General features: G+C 54.9%; 1 protein-coding gene across 1 annotated transcript; it reads left to right on the top strand.

Moving 5' to 3' along the window:
- The first annotated feature begins 1,296 nt into the window (after positions 1-1,296).
- Positions 1,297-10,013, top strand: Ninj1 (ninjurin 1). Its single transcript, XM_032885066.1, has 4 exons — positions 1,297-1,442; positions 7,546-7,774; positions 8,867-9,030; positions 9,362-10,013. The coding sequence occupies exons 1-3, from the start codon at positions 1,368-1,370 to the stop codon at positions 9,019-9,021; spliced, it is 459 nt and encodes a 152-aa protein (XP_032740957.1). The 5' UTR covers positions 1,297-1,367; the 3' UTR covers positions 9,022-9,030; positions 9,362-10,013.
- The last annotated feature ends 7,069 nt before the right edge of the window (positions 10,014-17,082 follow it).

Below are 17,082 nucleotides of genomic sequence, written 5' to 3' on the forward strand. Positions count from 1 at the left end.
GCTAAGGTATCACAGGCAAGCACTATCGTGGCTGCCCTTGTATGCCCTGGCTGGTGCTCCCAAACTCCTGCTCTAGTGTGGGGTTCAGCCCAATAGGGACTTGGTAGGCTGACCTGTGGGCTGTGGAATTTATACACTCTAGTTAGTGTAAGATCCCCTTGCCTCCCAGGGTAAGCACTTGCACCCCTAATTCCCAGGCCTCCCAACGGGGCAAAGCATGGAGGGGTGAACAGATGGGTGAACCAGAAGCTAAGTAATCGGTCTCAGTCACAGAAACAGAAAGGGCCAAGTTAGAATCTAGACACCTTGCTGCCATCAGTCTCTGTCCCTAGTCTCCTGTCCCCTCAGGTGACACAGAGGTACAGAGCATCAAGAAAGGGGGAAATCCCACTTTCTCCCAAACACCTTTGACTGACAGGCACTTTCTGAAGCTAACCAGAAGAGCTGGGCATGTGGGGCAGGCACTGGTTTCCCTTGTGAAGATCACCTGCTCAACCTGGAAATATCACTGAGGCTGGGGACTGCAAACACATTGCATCTGTGTCCCCCAAGGGGTCTCAAGTGTGGCCTACTGGCCTGAGAGCTCTTGACTGAGCCTTTCCCAGGTGTGGAGGAAGAACTTCCCAGGCTGCCTGTGTACACGCACACATGCCCATGTGTGACAGTGTCAAAGGACAAGCGTGGGTGCTGTTCCTCAGGGAGTGGAACCTTTCATTCCAGTCGGGGTCTCTCGTTTGCCTGTAGAGACATCAAGAAGGTCAGGCTAGCTGGCCATGAGCTCCAGGGATCCACCCATGTCTCTCCCTGCTCCTACTTTGCCATTACCAGAATTACTAATACACACACCACAGTATCACGCACAGCTGAGGGCCCTAGAGTGGAAAGCCTAACACCCTTTTCCTGCGTTGAGTTACCCTGAAGGGATTTATAGCCTCAGGGCGTGTCCTCTCCAAGGGGGAAAAATCTTCACCACTGGGAAACATGGGGCTCGCCCTTGGCATCACTTTTAAAAAGATTTAGCGCTCACGTTCAAAGTTTAGAGCCCCCCCCCCTGATCAACGACTTTGAGACAGGGTCCCTGGGGACCTCCAATGTCATCGCGAGGACAGGAGCCGGGCTACTTGCCCTAGCCATCGTGAAGAAGCCTGAGAATTGGGCACATCAAGGCCAGAGAAGTGTTATCCTGCCCAGGCGATTCCAGCAGCTGGCGTCTAGGCCCGGGCCCGCCCCGGGTGGAGGCGGAGTCCGGGGGCGGCTGAGCGCGGGGGGCGTGTCTGGGCGGGCTGGGGGCGGGCACACAGCCGTAGCCCGTGGCGGAGGCGCGGGCGCGCTCAGGCCCTGTGCTGGGCGGCCCGGGCGGCCGCACCATGGATCCCGGCACCGAGGAATACGAGCTCAACGGCGACCTGCGCCCTGGCTCTCCCGGTTCCCCCGACGCCTCGGTAAGCACTGCCTGCCTGGGCTGCTGTGTGACCTTGGCCGGCGCCGCCCTCTCTGGGCCCTCCTCGGCCGCGGGCACCTGTGGGCATCGGGCCCGGTAACGCGCGGCGTCTTCCCTGCTTGGTGGTGGTGATGGCTGTTGCTTCCAGGCAAAGTCGTGCTTGACCTGTCCCGAGCGCAAGTGGTGGTCCCACAGGTCTGGGGCCAGCACAGCAGGTAGGCAGAGGCGCCGGGCGGTCTAGCTTGCTGCCGTCGCCCCGCTGTGCAGAGCCTGTGTCTGGCTGGCACCACTCCTCGGGTGGAGAAGGCTGGCATCCCGCTCTCCGGGACTCTCCTAACCTCCCACGCCACCCTCCAACTTCCAGCGCCTCCGGGCTGTCTCCTCCTGCGTGCCCTGGGGTGGGCGGGAGAGGAGTCACCGCCTCCTGGTTGGAGGCCAGCATCAGGCAGACAGCTACGTCACCACACGGTGACCACACGGTCGCCTGCTGTAGCGGTGGGGGAAACCCGAGGTTGTGTCCCTGCTGTGGTCACCTGCCTATGAAAAACAGAACGCCACCCTCTCAGTCTAGGACTGTAAGGACCTGCTTGCCCTGTGTTTGCTCTGCCTAGCCTGTCAAGGCCACAGGGGTGGTCGGATGCCTATGTTGAGGAATCATCCTTCCTGACCCCTCACCTCATAGTCTACCTCCAGGGCAGGGCCTGAGCATGCTAGGGCCCAGCCTTCACTTGTATCACCCTACATGGCCTTCTGGCCCTCTGTGACATGTTGACTTTGGACATTCCTTCTATTTCCGACCCCCACCCCCACCCCCCACGCCAGGGATGGGGGTGGGGAATTGCACCAGGCTGGGATTTTTCCACAAGTCTCTGCGGTGCAAAATAGACCAGAACAGAGACTTTCTGCCCAGGTTCATATAGTGGGAACTGGGCTGTTCAGGGAGGAGGGACCAGAGAGGTGGGAACACAAACGTCTGTCCCGGGATGAGAAGAGAAAACAGGACAGAGCCTTGGGACCCGTTCAGGTGTGCCAGCTGAGACCTTGGGTCTGCCAAAACACTCTGGAAGTAGTGGGCAAGGGACATCCGTCCAGACTGAGTTCCTCTTGGGAGCCCATCATCTGTCTGAACCTTTTGTATGTGGGTCTAAAATGAAGAACCAGTGATCTCTCTGCCTTTAAGGACCAGGGATCCAAATCAGGAACAGGTGGGCCAGTGGTTTAGAAGCTGATTTGAAGAGGAACTGGCTGTCTCTGACCTTGCTCTTCAGTACTTGTCTGTTCAGCTCGGCAGACAGCTGGGTGAGCCGTGCCTCCCAAAGGAATTCTGAGCACAGACAGGGGAGAGATTGGGTTGGATAGATCAGGGGTCTTGGGTCTGGCAACAAGGAGAGAGATATATATCTCCACCATTCCTTGGACGAGCCAAGCGGGAGAATGAAACCAACTATACTGGCTTCTCAAGGGCATGCAGGGTTGCCGGCCTGCTGTGGTGGTTGGTAGGGAGCATAGGGGTCAGGGAAGGCTCCCCATGTGGTGGAGTCGTTTACATTGGCTTACTGGAGGGGCAGATCTGGCCCTCTAGGGGGAACGGAAGAGCACCTAGGCAGAGGAAACAGTACAAGTGGAGACCAGAAGCTGGATTACTGAGAAGATACAGGGTTGGGTGGGAGGTTTTTGCCTAGAGTCACTGGGGACAGGATGCTTCTCTGAGGTGCGGCTAACCGTGAAGGCTCGATGCCCGGCCCCCCTTCTCCAACCTCAGGATCCTACCTCCCACTTTCTAAGGCCTGTCATGCCAGCATTCTGTGCCTCAGTTTATCATCTGTGAAGTGGCCTAGTGTGTGCTTCTGCTAAGTAAAAGCTGTGTGGCTGCCGTAAAGGAAATGCTTGGGGCACAGTGAAGTGTACAGCGGTGGCGTTAGCTATGGAGACACTCTCCATGGTAGTTGAGCCCCAGTAGAGCCACCCTGGTTGGTTCCTGTCAAGTACAACACCGGGGAATCGCTACTGGTGCCCCTCCAGGTGCTAGGTGCCCCAGAGCCAATTACCTAAAGACCCTGTTAATGTTTACAGCCCAATTCAGTTTTTGTGAGTTCGCTCGCTTTTACCTGGCAGCAGAGAAACAGTGAACGCCAGTTTAATGTGGAAATGCCATGACACTGGGGACATTGGAGGAGGGAGGTGGCTGAGCTAGACCTGGGCCATAACCCTGTGATGCCCACCCTGTTTTCTTGCTCCTCACAGAACGCAGGGAGCTATGGCCATATCTCAGGTCTCCAGGTCATGGCATGATGTCCTGCACACTGGCCTTCCTTCTCTCTGCCTGGCCTCAGATGCTGGAAAGAAGCTTCCTATTTTCCTCCTTTCTGCTTGCCTGGCAGATCCTGGGACAGTCGGGATCTTAGCCAAGTTCTAAAAGCCACCCTAGTGGGCCTCCGGGTCACTCCTGGTCAGTTCTGACCCACAGGAAGTGAGTCTGCCCAGCCCGTGGCCCAGCTGCTGTGGGGACCCCGCCTCCCGTGCTTCCTGCTGTCTCACTGGGGTTTCCTGCCGGGAATATACGTGTGAAATCAGGAGACACTTCAGTCCTGCTTCTTGGGTTCCCAGGGCATGGGCAATGCAGGTAGGGGCATAGAAGACGGTACGGGAGGCTTTCTGCTGGGTCCAGCTCAGGGGTGGGCGTGCAGCTGCTGCACCCATACCACATTAACCCCCCCTGTCTACTGGTGTTTGACAGAGCCTCTGAGCAGTCCAGGCTGGGTCATCCAGGATTTATTTGGACTTGGACCTCTGGGTCACCTAGGGCGGCATTTTGGCTAATGGAAGACCCGTGCCTGGCTTGGCCTTTCTTTTCCTGTATCTGTCTTCGTGCGCCGGTATTGCTCAGTGACTAAGGTTAAGCCGCTGGGAGAGCCAGATGTTGAGAATAAAGGAACAGTCTGGCCCCGCCATTTGATGTAGGGTGTTCCCACCGGTCAGAGTCTCCAGGCCCCGCCTTGTAAAGTCCCCTGTGTCTTCCCATCTTTCTACTGATAAGTGTTCACCTTGATGGCCATTGGTGTGATGAGATTGGGAATGACAGGGTGTGTTCATGAAGGACGGCGCACCCTGCTCTGTGGGTCAAGCTAATAGGCGCAGATTCCCCACTGTGCTATGACTAAGCCAGCCCCTTGGGTACCCACTCTCCTCCCACCTCAGCCAAGGACAGTCCAGAGGGCCTAAGCCATATGACAAGGCCCTCACACACGCAGCCCTCTGTATGGGCTGACTAACCCACAATGGTCCTTCCTGGGTTTTAGAAGAAAATGGCCCTCTTCACACCAGTTGCCAGCTAACTGCTGAAGTTTCAGGGAATTCCCGCCTGCCCCGGTATATATTAACCAGTGTGTCCTCTCCCTGACCTTGCCCAGGTCACTGGCACAGGCCTGAAAGGGTTTCCTAGCATGATCAGGCAGCTAGTTAGGCCCACAGGGCTCCCTGATCTGTGGTCGGGTGGCCCAGGCAGCCTTGGATCCATCCTACTGTGCATCCCGGGAGAAGCCTGTGGGGTAGTCACCAGCATGGCTCAGGCTCAGACCCTGGAGGAATCCTACAAAGCCTCCTGAGCCCCGTCTCCTGATCCCTAGTAGAGCAGTGTCTCCTTTTATTCAGTTTCAGATAAGTTCCCCAGAGGGCAACCCCAGATACAGAGGTGGGGAGACCGGCAGCGCGTGGGGACGTGATCCAGGCTGTGGGGAGGTAGAGTTTAACACCATTCAATAGCCTGCTTTGCCTTTGGGCCTGTCCCTCAGCCTGAGGCCCCTGTCACCATCTTACAGGGTAAAAGGTAAGCAGGTGGCTGATGGTCATAGCCTCTGTGGGTCCCAAGGGCTCTGAGCCACCTCAGGGTGTTAATTCCGCAAGCTCTGTGACTTAGCAAGACAGTGAGGCTAAGCAAAGCTAGCTGTCCTGAACTAGTCAGAGAGCCCCTGAGATCTCCGTCCCTTTAGTCTGCTGCCAGGGCTCTGAACCCCAAAGCATAGCATCCACGGTAGCCTGGCCCCTGTTTGCCGTGTGGCTTTGGGAGGAGCTTACAGTACGGAGAGCCTTAGTTTGTTCATTGAACGAGCCCAGCGTGGGGCACAGGTCTTTGTGACTAAGAGTGCTGAGAGCAGTGGATGAGGGTAGGGACATGAGGTAGTTCATTCATGTCCGTTCCTTGTGACCGTGTGGTCAGGAAACCTTTACATGGTTCAGAATCAGAAGACATTCTTCTTTCTGCCCAGCGGCCAGCGAGCTCAGCCTTGTTGCTTCACCCATTGCCGTCCGCTGCAACTCCAACTGACCTACCAAAAGTTCCACTTTCCGTGTTCGTGTATGCATACATGCGTACGGCCCGGCTCTCTGCATGTGCTGATGTGTCACATGTATGTGTTGTGTGACACATGGGCATGCATACACGGTACTTTGAGCAAATATGTGTACTCATGTGCACCCCCACACATGTAAACATCTGCAATACATACAACTGCATGTACGTGTGAAATTATATAAAAATGCTCAAACACACACACACACACACACACACACACACACACACACACACACAATGTGCTCTCGAGTAAGAATTTCGACCCAAGTGAGCTTGCCATTCAAAGTGCCACTTACTCTGACAGCTGGTGGTTCGTATGTTCTAGCTCAGGTTCAGGTAGCAGAGCCCACCCGTGCCTCCCACCACCCCACACCGCCTTCCTTCTTGAATGCACAACTTCAGAAGAAATTTCAGGTTAATGATACACACTCTGTCCAAGGGAAGGCCTCCGCTCGGGAGGTTCAGTGGCACTAGCTTTAGGCTTTCTGGCCCTTAGAAAGTAGTCACGTGACTGTGGCGGACGCCTGCCGTACCACCTCCAGTCCCTGCATCTTTCATGAGTCTAGAAACAGGATCTTTCAGGGTGGCCCCAGGTGGCTGGCTGCCAACAGTAGGCCCTGACCACCTCTTTCCGCTCCATGCCCACTCCTTGGAGGCTACAGTGCAGGCCTTGATGGTTCAGGGCACCAGTGGACAAAGGCCTAAGCTTAGGTTTGGTGAGATTTTCCTAGGTAGCTGAGAAGGGGCCCCAACCAGGGCAGCTTGAGAGAGCCGACTGGGTCGGTGGAAAGAGGAAACCAGCCATTTAAAGGTACCTTAGAATGAAGTAGGCCAGCCAGAGAGGTGGACAAGAGAGGGCCAGGTCTTACCCGGGGAATCAAGGGTGGTATCCTGGAAGCAGGGGCCTCCAGGGAGAACCTTGGGTGTCTGGAAGGGGAAACCCCTGTGGGTAGAGAAAGATCTATAGGGCCCCTTGTGACTGGCCATGCAAGAGAGGTGGGGGTGACCTGGGAAATGGCCCCTGGGGAGAGGCAGTGGCTGGATCTAGCTCTAAGAGAAGAGAGGATGCCACCAAGGGGTGCCTACCCTTAAAGAATCCCAGAACTATATCTCATCACTGAGAAATCAGGAAATCCACATCCTGTTCTACCGCATGTGGGATGGCAGTGCATCTATTGAGCACTTGCTGTGTGCCCTTAGTGCCACATAGGCATGAGTAGCTATGGATAAACAAGGTGACCAAACCATCCTGTAACCAAAGGTGGTGTCCGTGTGTGGGGTCTCACTGAGCAGGGTAAGGCTGAGGCTGGGAGGTGAACCAAGGCGGGATTGACCAGCTTTTGGGCTCAGCCCAGGAAGGGTTAGTTCAAGCCAGGCCAGTTTATGCAGGGGCCTGTCTGTTCCCACCTCATTTCTCTTCCAGGCAAGCACCTAGACCCTGGGGGAGGGAAGCCAAGGGTGGTAGGCAAGGAAGAGTGCCTGTTGCACGGGATAGGGAGAGTCACGGGCTTTCTTTGCTGGAGACCAGTGTGTGTGTAGGCTGAGGGTGGTGTACTGGTTCCTTCTCTATGAATCCTTACTCCAGGAAGTTTCCTTAGAGTAATGATCATGTGCCAGGCTTGGGGCAACAGAAGCCCTACCTAGAGGCCTTGACAGCTCCCTACAGCCCCCGGGAGGGTCAGAACCCTGTCCTGACCTCTTCCTGTACCTCTCTCGGGTTGACCCTGTTCTGCTGACCACCTTGTTCCCACAGCCACCCCGCTGGGGTTTGAGGAACCGGCCCATCAATGTAAACCATTACGCCAACAAGAAGAGCGCCGCGGAGAGCATGCTGGACATCGCGCTGCTCATGGCCAACGCGTCGCAGCTCAAGGCCGTGGTGGAGCAGGGCAATGAGTTCGCCTTCTTCGTGCCCCTCGTGGTGCTCATCTCCATCTCTCTTGTGCTGCAGATCGGAGTGGGCGTGCTGCTCATCTTCCTGGGTAGGACCCACGGCTGCCTGCACGGCCCCGGGATGGGTAGGGAGATGCGTGGGGGTCGGGGGAGCGGTGGTTCCACCTCAGACACTTGGCCCTCGGGGAGCCAGGTTATGGTCCAAGCAGTGGCTCCCCACATCTGACCCTGCCCTTTGGAAGCAGAGTGAGGTTAGGGTTCTCAGGGTCTGGGAGGTGGGGTAGTGCAAGGGAAGAGGGAATTGGGTACCTGCTTCCTCAGATCCCTGTGGCTCCCTGACACAAGATAGCTTCTGCCAGGCAGTCCTCCCCGCCCAGACCAGCTCAGGCCTGACCCTGCTGCCTGTGTCCAGAAACCAAGAGCAGCCGAGTTATACAGGAAACAAGGAAGAGTCCCTTACCTAGAAATCAAAGAGAAGACTTTGGGTTGAGAGGCGGGAATGCAGGGAGGGAGGTGTAATGTCTTAGGAGGTGAGGAGGGGATCCTGGGGCAGGAGGTGAGGAGGGCATCTGGAATGGAGAATGAAGAGTCAGGGGTTCTGGATATAAGATGACTCCAGACCCAGAAGATGGCCTTGAACCTGGGCCAACTCTTCTTTCTGGTTCTGAGTGAACAATCCAAAATGTAGAGTGTGACCACTAATTCCCAGACTTAGCCACCGATCGTCCCCTCAGCAGATGACCCACAGGTGACCATAGGCACGGATGGATAGCTGATAGGACATGGGGTTGCGAGGGCAGCTTTGGTGCCCGTCCAGAGCAGAAGGTGTCGTCAGGAAGGGCGAGGTCCCACGTTTACTTTCTGGGAATGCGACCTTGGACTCATGAAGGATGTTTTAGGATCTCACCGTCTGTACCTGTGCAATGGGTGTGGTGGCAGAGGCTAAGGTAGATTGGAGGGTCTGCAAAGCAAGCCCCATGGGGAGTTCTTTCCCTCGTGGAGAAAGTGGCAGATATAAAAAGGAGGGATCTCCATGTCTGATGTTAGCCATGTAGGCAGGTTTCGGTGGGGAACAAAGCCCTAATTACAGCCAAGAGCCCTGTTCTCATCATTCAACGCTCCCTAGACACTTTGACCCGGGCTCGGCTCCCCTGAGCAGCTTCTGCCCCTCTCACCCACAGTCAAGTATGACCTCAACAACCCAGCCAAGCACGCCAAGCTGGACTTCCTTAACAACCTGGCCACGGGGCTGGTTTTCATCATCGTGGTGGTCAACATCTTCATTACGGCCTTTGGTGTCCAGAAGCCTGTCATGGACGTGGCACCCCGGCAGTAGGATGCCCAGGTGAGTCAGCGGGGGAGGCTGAGACCTGCTGCTGCTATCGCCATGGGTAGGTGTGGTGGGTTCTGAGCTAGCTATCCCTCCTCTATGGCATGACCGGGCCACTGAAAGCAGTTCTTGACGGCCCCTGAGTGTGTAGGTAATCTGCCAGGAAGAGGGTACCAGGGCCTGTGGGAACATAGCCGCTGTCCTCCTGACCTCTCTTTTTTTTTTTTTTTTTTTTTTGGTTCTTTTTTTTTTTCGAGCTGGGGACCAACCCAGGGCTTTGCGCTTCCTAGGCAAGCGCTCTACCACTGAGCTAAATCCCCAACCCCCTCTCTTTTCATCCTTCCAGAGACCTTGAAGGTATCTGACCTGCAGCCCAGCTGTCCAGACCCCTGCAACTGCTGTATCCCCAAGGCATCCCTCTCCTGTTCACAGCCCAAGGTGGCCTCCGCTGGACCATGGTCAAGGATGGACTTCCGTCCAACTGTGACTGCTGTGTGGACGGCCACCCGAGGCGTGTGGGAACTGGATGCAAAGCTATGAAGATCAGAACTGGACAGTTCCACCGAAACCCACGCCCAGAGGATGGTCACTGCCCGCCCTAGGACATGCAGCAAATCCATGATTGGACTCGACGAGGGGCCAGAACTGATCTCTGTCTCAGGACGTTCCAGAAGGACCAGGATATGCCCCTCCCTTTGCTGATACACCAGTGACCCTACTTCTCATGGAGCCTGCACAGGTCACCCTGGAGACTGCTGTCTTTGTTGTGTCCTGACCCAGGGACCTTGGACAGTCATCAGTACCTGCTGGCTCCAGCCTCAGTGCCTGGGCTTGGCAGTGCCTCTTGGCATCGAGAGGCAGCCATGCCTGTGGGGGCTGCAGGTCATGCTGGTACCTTCTACCAGTAGTGACTTGGGAAGAGTCCCAGCCCCCAACTCAGGGGCTCAGGCCCCACTTTTCTAATCAGGAATGACAATAAAGCTTATGTGCTTCCCTGCTGGGTTCCATGTGCTACCCTCTACGCTTGGGACACCACCCTCCACTCCCAGACAGTCCCTCCCTGCAGGGGCATCAGTATAGTCAACCATACTTGGTTGAACTCTCAGGAGTAGGTTTTGAGACAGATGTTGGGATCTGAGGCTCAACAGCCTTTTTACAGCAAATGCACAGGGACGTTTCAAGAGGTGCTGGCAAGACGGCTCAGTGGTAAAGCGCTCACTGCACAAGCATGAGGCCTCGAGTTCGAATCCCCAGCACCCATGTGAAAATCTAGGTGCGGTGGCATGTGCTGGGGTGGAAGGTGAGGTGGCAGGGGGAGTCCTAGCATTCCCTGGTCGGCCAGCTAGGGACCCCAGCTTCAGTAAGCTCTGGCCTCAAAAACTGAGATAGAGATCGAGAGAAGATAATGCCCGATTTTGACCTCCGGCTCTGCCAGACACACACTACCATGAGTATATATTACGCACACATGTTGCGAGAGTAGTTCACTCCCTTGCACAGTGAATATCTTAGCAGGCGTGTTATCTGCTAACTGGGAGCCTGCACTGCTGATCTCCTCAGGATGTAGGAGGAATACGAGTACCTGGGCTCCAACTGCTACGTGATCAGAAATTGGAGTCTGCCACTCTCTTGAGTACAAAGCCTGAAAGACACTGTAACTCTCTTCACTTAAAACTGCCAAGGGTGGGGTTGGGATTTAGCTCAGTGGTAGAGTGCTTGCCTGACAAGCGCCAAGGCCCTGGGTTCGGTCCCCAGCTCGAAAAAAAAAAAAGAAAAAAAAAAAAAAAAAACTGCCAAGGGTTTGCAGGCCGAGGGCTCGAAAAAGCCTTGGCTGGCCTTCCCAAAGCTGCGTGTCAGCCTGATGCACTCAATGACAGTGTATGCTGCAGACCTCAGTGCCATGCCCATGGCAAAGCCCTACTTTAGGACTCCACATGCCCCTTCTAGGCTCTCCATGTTCAGGAGCTGTCCCGCAGGCCTGCTCTAGGGAAATGGGTCATCTGGAACCCGGAGTTGCAGGACTGGAGGGCAGCATGCACCATGTCTGCCCAAAGCATTTGTTAGCTGGTGTCTTTGAGGTTATCTCTGGCTGTCCTTTACCAGTGAAAGACAGCTTGTGTGAACCTGGGAACAGCCATGTTCTCGTCTTTAGTTACCGGCTATGGCTAACACTTAGACATCTGCAAAATGGCATTCAGCACTGCCCGTGGCCAGCAGTGGCCCTCTCCCTCACCTAAGAGAAGCTGGCTCCCAGCACCCCTCTCCTCTTCTCTTCTTCCCTCTGTACCTCCCAGCCCCAGCCCTTTATCTACCCAGGTTTCTTCACATTGGCCCTGTGCTCTGAGGTATAAGACCCACCCATCCCTGATCCCCTCCAGCCAGAGGACTGATGGAGCCCAGAACTCTCTAAGCATCCTTCCCAAGGCCTAGAGTGAGGGACCAGGACTTCGTTCCTCAAAACCCTGACTCCCTATCTATCCCTCACTCATGAGCAGTAAGGCCCTCTATGAACTGGGGCCCTAAGACACCAGAGAAGCCCCCTCCCCCAACCTGGTACCTAAGTGATGAGAGAAAACACCTGTGGGAGAAACAGTCAAATCCCTTTAAAATGCCCCAGGAAAGCCATGATGTGTGCCCGTAATTCCACACAGGAAGCAGAAGCAGAGAGCTCAGAAGATCAAGGTGATCCTCAGCTACCCAGTAAGTTTGAGGTTATCTTTGGCCACAGGAAACCCTGTCTTTAAAAGAGTTCCAGGGGGAAAGCTGAGTGCAGGGGTACACATGTCTGCAGTCCCAGCTACTCAAGAAGCTGAGGCAAGAGGACTGATTGAGCCCAGAACCCATAAACTCAAAGCTGGGGCACACTACATAAGGGGCTGGGTGCAAAGGGCCGGAAAAAGAGCCTGAGAGTCTAGCATCCTGTGCAAATGGCCTGGGTCTGACCAGACCTGGCTTGGGCCATACCTCCTGGCACTGCGCCCCTGCTGTGTCCCCTAGCATGGGCTGGCCAGCAGCCACCTGCATGCCTGGACTCAGCAGCCGGATGTTGGCTAACACATGGCTTAGTTCCTTCTTCATCAAAAGAGGAAACCCCAGATGGGACTAGAGGGGCTCTGAAATGGCTTCACTGAGTCCAGCCTGTGACCCTGATTACCTCGGAGTGAGCGTGTAGCTTTCTCCACCAGGCTCAGACCTGGCCTTTGACGGGGCATTTGCCACCCCTGGTGAGATGAGGACCCCCCATGGCCTGATCTCTTGGTGTGTGTGTGTCCCTGTCCCCAACATCCATCACCTGTGGATGTGTCCCTGTTCTCTCAGCCCTGTCCTCTATGACTCCCTCACACTCAGAGACCCATGCCACCTGTCCCCACCAGCACTTAGCCTGATGCAAGGCCAGCACTGATATGCAGAGAATGAGAGTTATACCTGTTGCGTCTCCTGAGGGACCAGGGACCTCTGCTGGAGCTGGGAGTAATGGGTATACCCAGTTCTCTGCCTCTCTGTCTCTGTCTCTGTCTCTGTCTCTCTGTGTCTCTGTCACTCCATGTCTCTGTCTCTCTGTGTGTGTATGTCTCTGTGTGTCTCTCTCTGTGTCTTTGTCTCTCTCTGTCTCTCTGTGTCTCTCTGTCTCTCTGTGTCTGTGTGTCTCTCTCTGTGTATGTGTGTGTGTGTGTGTGTGTGTGTGTGAGAGAGAGAGAGAGAGAGAGAGAGAGCGCCAACAGCAGGCATCCAATTCTGTCTCTACCTCCCCAGCGATGGAACTGCAGGCACATACCGTCATACCAGGCGTTTTCTGGAGGTGCTGGGGATCAGGTCCTCATGTTTGCACAGCTGAGCATCTCCCCAGCTCCCTTGCTTCTCTTGGGGATAAAGCTCTGGTCTGGCCCAGCCCTCCACTCATCACCGCCCCGTTCAGCCTGTGGCAAACACTGGCCATGTCTGAGCATTACGGATTTTATAGGATGTCCCTGTAGCATTTCTGTCCTCACCACCTGTCCTTTGAGAGCCGATGTGGGCAGGGGGCTGGGCTGGGTGGAGGGCCTATTCTGTTGTGCTGACGTGTTCCTGGATAGTTGGGTGACAGGTGATTCCTTCTCCCCGCACCTGTCACTCAGCCTACTCCCTCATCAGTTCTCCACATGCCCTCTCCTCCCTCCTGACTTCATTGGGGGATAACTCCATTTCCCATCTTTCATAACTTTCTGTTGTTCTTTCCCAGATACTTTGTTCCTTCTCAGACACTTAATTTTGGGAAAACATTGACTCCAGTGCCACTAAACTGGAAGGGGCTCCAGGAGGGACCCCAGCTGTTGCTCTCTGTACCCTAGCTCACTGCCCTCGGCCACTACCCCTCCCTCACACCCATGGCACCTGCCAGGTCAACTGCAAAATGAGACATGAGGATCCTTGAAATACAACCTCACTCATTCCCCTGGTGCCCTGGATTCTCAGGGCAGGATTGCCCAGGATCTTGATTTATTGTCAGATTAAAACTGACAAGAGGCTGGGCACGGTGGCAAACATCCTTAATCCCAGTGCTTAGGAGGCAAAGACAAGCAGATCTCTGTGAGTTCAAGTCCAGCCTGGTCTACAGAGACCTTGCTTCAAAATTCAAAAACAAGCAAACAAAAAACCGAGTTGTGGGGAGGGCCTATAGTGGTTTAATCAGTGCCTCTCCAAGTTACGCCGTGCCATGCACACTCCCCTGTTGTTTAAACCAGGTCCTCATTCTCGCACTCATTGCACAGAGGAGAGACAGAGAACTGAGCAGATGGAGCAGAGCAGTGTCCCTTGGTTCTCCATCTCCCTGAGCACCTTTAGGCGCCAAAGTCAATAGAAAGTTCAGGTCCACTTGTCCCAGATCCTCATCTGAACGAGGGTACATGCCCAGCACCCACCAGAGAGAGCCGTGGTCGGGGGCTGATTGAGCTTATGGCTAGGGGACCTTGGCAGGGTCCCTCGAGCCATCTGCAAAGGGAAGGTGGCCCAGCCTGCCCATGCTGACCCAGCAGTAACTGGAAAAATGACACCACACAAGAGCAGAATCAGAACACCCCCAAATCATCAGCTTGGGTTGTGCAAGATGCAGATGCGTTTCTGGGCTCCGCCCTCGTGTGCCCTCTGTCCCCACTGACCTGTGTGCTTGCTGACCACTCCACCGCACTCTATCCATTCTACTCCAGAACCCCCTCGAACTCCTTGTGTTGGGAGGGCTTCTCCATTCTGCACTACCCACCCCATCCTCTTGTCTTCTGGGAACACTGCCCCAAGAGCAGGCTCTGTTTTCATTTGAGTGTCCAAGACAGTCTCAAGGAGTCAGGGACATCTTATCCAGGACCAGAAGGTTTTGTGGAGGATAGACGACAAGGGCTGCCCACAGAGGGAATGGCTTATCAGAACCTCTAGCACTGCGGTGTGCTGACACGAGATCCCAGCCGTCCTGTTTTACAAGGGGCATCAGTGAGCAAGCGGCCAGGGGGTGCCCCTTGCTTCTTGTGGACTTAAGTCATTCTAGGTCACAAGCACCATGTGACAAGATGGCTGGAAGGGAGGGCAGGGTCTGATGGAGATACTGAGGTCCAGGCAGGGAGTTCCTTTACTGTCACCTCCACAGGATTCAGCTTAAAGGAAAAGTCCTGTGGAGAACCAGCCCAGCAGCAAGCAGCCGTTAATGTCCAGGATGTTGAAAGCCTCAGCCACAGGCTTTGAGTCCAGCTATGGAATGGAGTTCAAGTGTCTGGGACACTCTTGGAGGGGTATCCGGGGGACAGCCTATGTCCAGGGATTGACAGGCTGAGGGCCTCAGGGTAGAAGGAGAAAGTCAGCAATCCTGGGAGGCTGCATTAGGGTAATGCCCTCCTGAACAGCCCGGTGGACCAGGGCTCACAGGTCTTTGGGGCATCTCAAGGAAGGGCATATGCGGTGGTGTCAAATGGGGACCAGACCAAGGACCTTCCCAGCCACCATCCTAGGCATCCCCAGCCTTCGAGTAACAGAAGGGGCCACCTGAGACCCTTCTTCATGTTCTGGGGCCAAGTTGAGCCTGTCCACACATGTCACTTCCACCAGGTGTCTTTACTGGGTCACGTATCGGGTAACACTCCAACAAAGTGGTCAGTTCACACAACACTCTTTGCCCAAGGTTCTTTAGTGCTCACAAGTAGGTGCTGAGAGAGAGAGAGAGAGAGAGAGAGAGAGAGAGAGAGAGAGAGAGAGAGAGAGAGAGACCCCGCCTCCCTTCACCTTTGCCTGCAGTTGGCCAATGACGCAGAATGGAGCATGTGCACTATACATTCAGGCACCAGCCTAAGGGCCTGGGTCAGCCGCTAGGCAGAGAGGTAACCAGAATCCTCTCCTTGTGTTTGCTGCTCCCACGTGCTCTATGAGCCCACGATTTGAGTGGAATCCCTCCCTGGGGTCCAATACCATGCCCACCACCTCTCACGTTTGGGTCATCTCAGTTTTGAGCCTGCCCTGGTACTTTCCAAGCCCTAGCACGTGTGACTCCGGAAACTTGGTAGAAAACAGACTCATGATGACTCCGCAAGTTGACGATGTTGTGTTTCCTCAAAAAAGGCTGGTGTGGAGGAACTGGTGGGGTAAACACTCAAGAACAAACTCTCCAGGCATCCTGACCCGAGCCTTACGGACACCCTGACCCAAACCCATCAGGTGTCCTGACGCATATCCCGTGTCCGGTGCCTTGTATGTGTGAGTTTGCGTGCGAGTGGACCCGTGTATCTGCACACACGGCATACATGTGAGTGAACGTGTACATGCACACAGCATGAGCATGTATGTACATCCAGAGTACTGTGCACACGTGTAACTTTGTAAGTGTGCCGCTGCATAAGAGGACTACTTTCTAAGCCAAACTGACCTCTCTGGTAATTTGGCTGGGCCTGCTGACAAAAGATCACACAGCTGGGCTTGTTGACTGACTTTCCTCATGGAAGGAAAGGGTAGGAGAGGTCACTGTACCCTCCCCTGAGTATAGAGCCGCCCCTCCCAACCAGATGTATGCAATTCTCCCTAATTGCACGTGGTCACAGGATGGAGGAAAGGAGCTTGAGTCCCTACTTGATAGGGAAGTTCTAGAGGAAGGAGGAACTGTCTGCATGTCCATGGGGGAGTCATCCATGCTGGGTACAGACCTTCTCCCAGTGTCTCTTTCTTCAGAAAAAGGGGCAGACCTCCCATGGAGATCAAATCAGCCTTGCATGTCAAGCTGCAGTAAGACTAGCCTTCTACTGAGACTAGATGAGGCAGCCCAGTAGGGGGAAAGGGCCCCAGAGGCAGGCAACAGAGTCAGAGACAGCCCCTGCTCCTGCTGTGAGAAGTACCACAAGAAGACCAAGCTACACAACTGTTATGCATGTGCAGAGGGCCTAAGTCAGTCCCATGCATGCTCTCTGGTTGGCCGTTCACTATCCATGACCCCTTATAGACCCAGCTTAGTTGACTTTGTAGGTGTCCTTATGGTGTCCGTGACCCTCTGGTTCCTACAGTCCTTTCTCCCCACTGATTTCATGTCTCCACTTCCACCCCACGCCCTGCCCGCAACTCCTCACCCTTTCCCCTGTAAATAAGTCCAATCAACTCATTAGCTCTCCAAAGTGAGCTTTGGTAGAACCATACATTGGTCTGTTTGGGGGAGCCCAGGAGAAGGAACTGATGTTCACATCCCCCTTACTTAGGGAAGGAATCTTAGTGGCTATGTGCGTGAAGGTGAGTGTGCACTAGTGTGTTGTGTGCGCTAGTGTGTTGTGTGCACTAGTGTGTTGAGAACAGCCCATTGTGTTGTGCACAAAGGACACATAAGGATATCTTCATGCTGGTTGAGTGGCCTTGGCTCTGACCCATTTCCTCGCCTATAAGACGAGGGTAGTTGTGGGATCGCAGGCATCCAGTAGTAGTGGAGGGCTAGAGCCCTCCCGTCCACCCCCATCCCAGCCCTGGTTAGTGTAGTTCATACGGTCTAAGGCAGGAGAGCCCTGGAGAGGAGGAGTCAGAGATGGAAGCCAAAGGCAGAGCATCCGCCTGTCAGCGTTGGGTGTCCCCCCTCAT

The sequence above is a fragment of the Rattus rattus genome, chromosome 14, assembly GCF_011064425.1.
Source record: "Rattus rattus isolate New Zealand chromosome 14, Rrattus_CSIRO_v1, whole genome shotgun sequence".
In the NCBI taxonomy this organism is placed as follows: domain Eukaryota; kingdom Metazoa; phylum Chordata; class Mammalia; order Rodentia; family Muridae; genus Rattus; species Rattus rattus.

Coding starts and splice junctions, on each gene's coding strand:
- Ninj1 (XM_032885066.1), top strand. CDS start 1,368: ATGGATCCCGGCACCGAGGAATACGAGCTCAACGGCGACCTGCGCCCT. Junction 1,443..7,545: donor CCGGTTCCCCCGACGCCTCG/GTAAGCACTGCC, acceptor TTGTTCCCACAG/CCACCCCGCTGGGGTTTGAG. Junction 7,775..8,866: donor CGTGCTGCTCATCTTCCTGG/GTAGGACCCACG, acceptor TCTCACCCACAG/TCAAGTATGACCTCAACAAC.